Genomic DNA, 7,607 nt, shown 5'->3' with positions numbered 1-7,607 from the left:
TTCCAGGGACCTCATCTGTATGGCGCCGCAGTGGGATGACATGCAGCTTTGTTTGCGTTTAGGATGCTGATCTGGCCTTGTGTGGGTATGGGTGCGTCTGTGGCTTGGTGTTTCTGTTTTGGTAGTGGTAGGTGAAGGAGTGGTGGTAGTTAAAGTAATGTCATTGTTGTTGCTGTTGTTGTTGGTGGTGGTGATAGGTGGAGGAGTAGTAGCAGTTATAGTATAATTATTATTGTTGTTGTTGTTGGTAGTGGAAGTAGAAGTAATAGTAGTAGTAGTAGTAGTTGTTGTTGTTGTTGTTGTAGCAGTAGTAGTAGAAGTAGAAGTAACAGTAGTATTAGATCTATAGTAGTGTCGATGGCGGTGGTGGTGGTTTTGTTATTGTAAAGTCTGTCCACGTTTTATTTTCGCAGTAAACTTTCTTTTTTTTTCAGTAAATTGTTCAATAACATTAACATCAATATTTGGTTGTAAACGTTTTATTCAGTTTCGTTCGGTTATCGCCTGTTCAGTGAGACGCGCCTGTGAGTCTCGTCAGGGTGTGTTCGTCCTTGAAGTAATTTAAGTCCGATCAGTTGAAGCAGCCTTGTGTAGTAAACTAAAACTCACTCAGCTGTTGTGATGCATTATGGATGAGTTTTGGATGAAGCGAGCAAGTTCAATGAAATCTAAAACTGGATTTAAACTATTTACTTCTCACACATTTTTTTTTTCCTCATGTTCTTTCACACGCACGCTGAAGCTCTTGATTATTCTCTAAGCAAGTTTAATGAAACATAAAACTGGATTTAACATTAACAATCTACTCCTCATACAAATGCATACCCTTTGTCCGCCCAGCTATGTTCATTCACACGCGAACGGAAACTCTTGATCAGCTCCTGTTTCCGCAAAAAAATAGGGCACAGGAAGAAGTTTGATGTGGGTTATGATGAAACTTGGGACCATATTCTGAAACACTTCTGCGCCTCACCTCGACTACTTTCAAAAGGTTCTAGTTGAAGTTACACGGATTTTCAAGGGTATTTACACGGTTCTAGAAACAGTTTAACAAGACTTCTACATTATTAACAAGAGAAACAGTCTTGAGAACTCGGCTAATTATCTCTGTGGCCTTTGAAAATAGTCGTGATGAGAGAGCAAAGCGTTTCAAATTGCGGGCGTTGTACTTGGCTGCCGTGCTACAACGCGTCATCGGAGGCTTTACGAACACTTGGCTCTGTTGGCGATCAGAAGGGAAGGCAAAGTAAAGGGTGTTGGTGCAGCGGTGCGAGGAGGACGCTAGGAGGGTGAGTAAAAAAGCAGATAACAGGTTGGGGAGGAAATAAGATCGTGATGAGAGATGATGAGATGACCATGATGTCTTTGTGTTGTCGAGACAGACGTATAGACAGATACACAGACAAACAACAGAGAGATAGTAGACAAAGGTGTTACGTCCCTAGATGACTGTCTTATCTTGCATTGGCTAAGTTGGCATCAAATGTTTTGGTACATGGCATTGTAGTCTGTTTCCAAGCGAGGGATGAGTTTGTATTACGTGCTTGGTGGTGGAGCTGTGTGTGTGTGTGTGTGTGTGTGTGTGTGTGTGTGTGTGTGTGTGTGTGTGTGTGTTTGTGTGTGTGTGTCATTCACCTACGGTCGTCTACTGGTCACCCAGCCAGCCGTTACCCTACAGAAAGAGCTCAGAGCTCATAGTGACCGATCTTTGCGTAGGACTGAGACCACTCACACACCACACACCGGGACAGCGAGGCCATAACCCCTCGGGTTACATACCGTACCTACTTACAGCTAGGTGAACAGGGGCTACACATTAAGAGGCTCGCCCATTTGCCTCGCCGCGCCCGTGTGTTTGTGTGTGTGTGTGTGTGTGTGTGTGTGTGTGTGTGTGTGTCACTGGGTGAGCACCACCAGCCAGAACATGAGGTTGAACAGCACCACCAGCACGGGCAGGATGACCAGCCGGTACCAGCGCAGGAGTCTCGGCGCCTCGGGCACCCTGGGGGCGGGTTCGGGGTGCGTGGGCACAAACACCTTCACCTCCGTGATGGGCGGGGTGGTGGGACGCACGCAGATGTGCACCACGATATTGGTGAAAAGCAGGAAGATGATGAAGAAGAACCACACGTCGATGAGCTTGATGGAGGCGGTGGCGGGCAGCGACCTGGACATGTTGGCGAAGAGCGTGTACAGCACCAGCAGTGTGGTGAGGGACATGATGGCGCGCACGTTGAGTTCGCTGATCTTCACGAACAGCGTGGCCCAGCTCACCAGCAGCAGCAGCCCCGACGGCAGGAAGGTGGACAGCATGATGACGCCCTGCCGCCGGTGCAGCTCAAACTCCACCCTCAGGCTGTTTTCTGTGGCGTTGGCGCGCTGCACGTGCTTCACCGTGTACATGGCCAGCGTCTCGGGTCCCGTGTACTTCACTTCAGCCATTGGCGAGATCCGCACCGCCGCCCCGCCGCCAGACTCCGGCGCCAGCTGCACCTCCACGGCGCACTGCTGCTGGTCGAAAGGATAAGAGTACAGCTCCAGGTAGCAGGCCACCCGCGCCAGGAACCGCTGTGTCAGGTGCAGATGCACGTATCGGCCCTCGTAGATACCATCTGGTGAGACACAAAGGAGACACACTGAACTACCACCCCAAAGACATTCCGTCGCCTCCCCGGGACATGTGCGACGTGTGGGAGAGAGGGACACAATATGGTCTAGACTAGACTCTAGAGGACTCACCTGTATCCACGTCGTTGAAGGTCGGCTGCGTTGGGGGAGCGATAGCTTTTGCCTGGAAGCGGCGCCCCAGCTCCTTCAGATTGTTGCCGTCCAGGTTAGCTACGCGCAGCAGCGGCCGCCACAGTCGCCCACCATCCTCTTCGGTGAGCATCGTGCCCTTATCACCGGCCACCCCCAGGTGACGGAAGTTGACGCGAGGGTCACTCCACGTGAGGGTCAGCTTGAACTCCAGCGTGATGGACATGCTAAGGTCGTTCACTTCGGCCACTCTCGTCAGGGTCATGGAAGGCTGCAGCTGCAGGATGTCATCTTGAGGAGACCCCATCGGCGGCGGCGGCGGGACCTGTTTGAGCAGCGCGTCGTTGCTCGCCTCCACCACGGCGCAGCTCGCCTCGTCGCTGTGGTCCGGGCAGTCGTAATGGAAGTTGCAGCGCAGGTGCGGCGCGATGCACTCCCCGGTGGAGCACGTGAACTCCTCAGTGGCACAGCTGGACAGGCTGGCGTGCAGCGTGTGGCCCGCGGGCTGGCCGCACATCTCCCGCGCCAGGCGCCACAGCCGCCTCCCCAGTGGATAGTCACTGCCAACCCCGAGTCCCCACATCAAGGTGGCGTTGATGTTCGGGTCCTCCATCTGCCATCTCCTGAGGCTGTCGCTCCAGGCAATCAGCAGACCCTGGTGACTCCAGAATACAGGCCGCTGTTCAGGCGACCCCACCACCCTGAACCTGGTTTCCAGTTCCTTGTCAAAACACAGCCCGCGGAAGAGGAGGAAGCTGGTACGCACAAAGCTACAGGCGGTGCAGCGTTTGGACTTGCAGTAGTCCGGCTCCCAGTAACCGTCGAGGCGCAGCTCAGCGCAGCTAAACACGGAGCTGTTGGTGCTGGAGGAAGGCCGGAAGTTCTGATAGGTGATCGGCTCAGCGTCGCGGAGTCCCTCCCAGCGTCCCGGCGTCGTCATCTGCGTGCCCAGCCACAGTTTCCACATCGCCGTGGGCACGCACACGTCACTGAAGGGCATCATCTGCCGCGTGAGGCGCGAATTCTCCTCAGGGGAGGTGGGCAGAGCCAGGCTGCCGTCCATCACCTGGCACACCTGCAGCGACGCCTGCAGGCTCCTCTCCTCTGGCAGGATGGCAAAGAAGGGCTGCTCCCTGAAAGCAGACAGATGGAAGAGATGAATGTACCTAACTTGGTAGGCGTAACGGTGATGTCTGTGCTGAGCGGAGCCTCACCTGCACAGGCTGGATCGCGGCAGCCAATCCTCCTGAGCACCGAACACCTCCATTTGCGAGGTTTCTGTGGAAAAGAGTATGTCGTGGGCAGGGGCCGTGCCGCACGAGGCCAAGCGACGCACTGTGGCGGGTTCCAGCAGGCGGCCCCACATGTACACCTGCGTGATGTCCCCGCGCGTCACCTGAAAGGGATGAGGGAACACAATATGCAGCACACACCAGCCTTGCCACCTTCCTCCAGGGCCCACTATCCCAATTTCCAAGCACACACTCCTACACCGCCAGAACATTCTTACCTGTGTACCATCGAAGCCTCCGCCCACGTGGTCCTGCTCCTGGCCCAGTACCACCGTCCCGTTCAGGAGGAACGGCCACCTGCACTGCGCCTGCCCGCTGAACACCTCCTGCCGCGGAATGCATGTATGAGATCACGAGGGTCACCATATGAATGAGCGCCACTCTCTGGAGGCAACTTTTGCAGCGGCTTCGTAAGATGTCACTAACAAGAAGGAAGCAAGAAGTCTTAACACGTCTTTATCTGGCAGTGGCTCTCAGATGACGACGCAGAGGAAGAAAAGAATGGCAGCGTTGATTATAAGACACCATGAGACACAAGAAGAGACTCATAACTGGCTTACATTTTTTTCATCTTTCCTTCCTTTCCGTCAAGAGTAACTGCTTGACATTCTGAAATGTTCTGCTCTCTCACCACGACTATTATTAAAAGGCCACAGAGATGATTATGCGGATTTTTAAGAGTGTTTCTCCTATTAATAATGTAGAGACCTTGTCAATCTGTCTCTAGAACCCGTAAAAGGACATCTTTTAAAACCCCATGTCCGTTCAGCAAGAGCACTTGGAAAGCAGTGGAGGTGCGGCGCAAAAGAATATGGTCCCTGATCTTCTCGTCAACTGCCTGTCTGCGTGTGTGGTGACCTGCTTGTTACTCACCTCGCCCTGCCAGTAGAAGGAGTACCTCTGGGAGTCGAAGAGGTGGCAGGCATGGTACCACACCTCAGGCATCACCCCGCCCGGCAGCGCCCCCTCCGCCACGGTGTTGATAGACCACAGGAAGAACAGGTCCTCGCGGTGGCCTGCAGGAGGAGGGAAGAAAGGGAGCCCTGACGCTTACGCTTGTCTTGCCCTCTGTCTTCTCATTTTATACAGTGACTCCTTGTACCTTTCCTTTCGTTTTTTTTTTTATCTCTACTTTTTTTTATTTTCTCACGCCTGTTCTTTTTTTCTTTTTTATTTCTCCCCTTTTTTGACGCATGTTCTTGTATTTCTTCTTTCTTTCTTTTTCTTTCTCCCTTTTTTGACCCCTGCTCTGTCCTGTCTCTTGACTCTTAATCTCATCAATTGACCCATGGTAATTTTCCGCTCATTTGGCATCTTTTTCTTTCTATTTCCAGTACCCCTCCCACACGCTGTTCTTCACCTGTCCTGCCCTGCCCCATTTTATTCATCTGGTCTCGTTTTTGTTCTATTTCTTTATTTTTATTCTTGCTTGCCATGGATTTTTTTTTTATTGTACTACTATATAGATATGTCATAAAACACACACACACACACACACACACACACACACACACACACACACACACACACACACACACACACACACACACACACACACACACACACACACACACACACAGCCGTTGCATCACCTACGCTGATACAGTCCAGGTTGTCAGCGAAGGCGGTGTAGGAGAAGTGTACGTTGTTCTCCACAAACACCACGAACCTGAAAAAAGAGAGAGAGAGAGAGAGAGAGGGAGAGAGAGAATCACTTTCATCACTCGTATATACGAGTATATAGTATCTTTCCCATGCACAATCTTAGTTATCCTAGAGAATTATTCCCTTACATATATCTTTACTTATAGCTTCCCCCAATAATTTCGTTTATCTTTGTCATATTCTCTTCCAATCATTTCCCTCACTTTTATATTTTCCCTCAATCATTTCGTTCTCTTTTATATCTTCCCCCAATCACTTCTCTCATTTTTATGTTTTCCTTCAATCATTTCCCTCACTTGTATCTTCCACCAATAATTTTTCTTGGTTTCATTGTCTCTCCCAATCATTTTGCTCATTTTTATATTTTTCATCAATCATTTCTCTCTGTTTTATATCTTCCCGTGAACCCATTTCTTTGTTTCATCTTTAATATAATAAATAAATAAATAAAAACGACCAGCATGCATTTTCAGACCCAAGCAGCACAATACACTTTAGAGAGTAAAGAGGAAAAAAGTGGGTTTCACCACCATTATCGAGAGGAGTGAATAAAAGCCCCCGTGGTGCTGATATTTTCATGGGAATAAGAAAACGATTGTAATGTGTTCCTGGATTCCAGTGACATAGCTCTGTACGATTGAGAGAGTAAAGAGAATAGAAATAGGTTTCAACACCATTATCAAAACTCAGTTGAGGATCGAATAAAAGTTTTAAGTACGAGTACAATAGGAAAACGACTGTTTCTAGACCTGAGTGTTATAGTACAGCTGAGAGAGTAAAGTAGAGAGAGAGAGAGAGAGAGAGAGAGAGAGAGAGAGAGAGAGAGAGAGAGAGAGAGAGAGAGAGAGAGAGAGAGAGAGAGAGAGAGAGAGAGAAGTTCAATACCATTATCAGATAAATCGAATAAAAATCTTGAGTACAGTAGGAAAACGACTGTCATATATTTCTAGATCCGAGTGACAGAGTACGGTTGAGGGAGTAAAGAGAGAAAGACAATGCGTTTTAATACCATTATCAGAGAAATCTTATAAAAAAAATAAAACTAGTACAATAAGAAAAGGACTGTCACATGTTCCTGGATCCCTGTGATATAGTACGGCTGAGAGAGAGCAGACAGAAAAAAAAAAAAAAAAAGTTTCAATACCATTATCAGGCACACCGAAGACACATCAATCTCGCACTGCACAGGAACGGAATTGAATGATGGGTAATGGAGGCCACGAGATTCATGAACGTATCCCGCTATTGATGCATATTCAAATGGACATTCGCGAGGGGGAAGGCGGGGGTGGCGGAAAGGATATGAGGTTACGTGGGTGTGCTGTGGCGGCGCATCGTATATCACCTGTGAATGACGAATGGTTTTGTGTCTCGTCATGGATCTATGTGTGAGTGTCTGCTGTGTAGTGAAGATGTATGTATGTATGTCTTGTATGTATGTATGTATGTATGTATGTCTTGGTGGTATGTGGAGCATTTTCATATTTTTTCCTTGTATTTTTTTTTTCTGTTTAGTAAATCTTTTGTGTCCTCCTCCTTTGTGTTATTTTTTTTTTTTTCAGAGAGGGTTTTTTTTTCTTTGTTCGTGATTGTCTTTGTCTGTTTTCTTTCTTTGGTTCTCTTTTGCATTTTGTCGCGTGATTTTGTTCCGTTGTCCTGATTTACGATGCATAGCGTGTTTGTTTGGTAGCAGGGGCGATGGTGGGGATGGTGGTAGTGGTGGTGGTGGTGGTGGCGGTAGTGGTGGTGATCGACTTATTGAAATGTAGCAGATGTTCTCTGTAAAGCTGTTGAAATGTACCTGATTTTGTTTAAACTTAATGAAATGTGGCAAAAAAAAACATCCGTAGACTTATTGAAATATTCCACTGTCTTTCCGTAGAGTTACTGAAA

General features: G+C 48.6%; 1 protein-coding gene across 2 annotated transcripts in view; it reads right to left on the bottom strand.

Moving 5' to 3' along the window:
• Positions 1-265: 265 nt before the first annotated feature.
• The window catches only part of LOC135089120 (uncharacterized), a 12,806-nt gene continuing 5,464 nt past the window's right edge, over positions 266-7,607 (bottom strand). The window contains exons 2-7 of one of the 2 annotated variants that reach the window (XM_063984380.1): positions 5,642-5,718; positions 4,923-5,065; positions 4,268-4,375; positions 3,972-4,153; positions 2,740-3,890; positions 266-2,612 (exon numbers count right to left, since the gene is read on the bottom strand). In XM_063984380.1, the coding sequence (XP_063840450.1) occupies positions 1,897-2,612; positions 2,740-3,890; positions 3,972-4,153; positions 4,268-4,375; positions 4,923-5,065; positions 5,642-5,718 (2,377 nt within the window). In that variant the 3' untranslated portion in view covers positions 266-1,896. The remainder of the gene's footprint in view (positions 2,613-2,739; positions 3,891-3,971; positions 4,154-4,267; positions 4,376-4,922; positions 5,066-5,641; positions 5,719-7,607) is intronic. The other variant, XM_063984381.1, reaches the window with a different exon arrangement.

The sequence above is a fragment of the Scylla paramamosain genome, chromosome 32 (assembly GCF_035594125.1).
Source record: "Scylla paramamosain isolate STU-SP2022 chromosome 32, ASM3559412v1, whole genome shotgun sequence".
Classification (NCBI taxonomy): Eukaryota; Metazoa; Arthropoda; class Malacostraca; order Decapoda; family Portunidae; genus Scylla; species Scylla paramamosain.
This window is presented reverse-complemented; position numbering and strand designations above follow the sequence as displayed.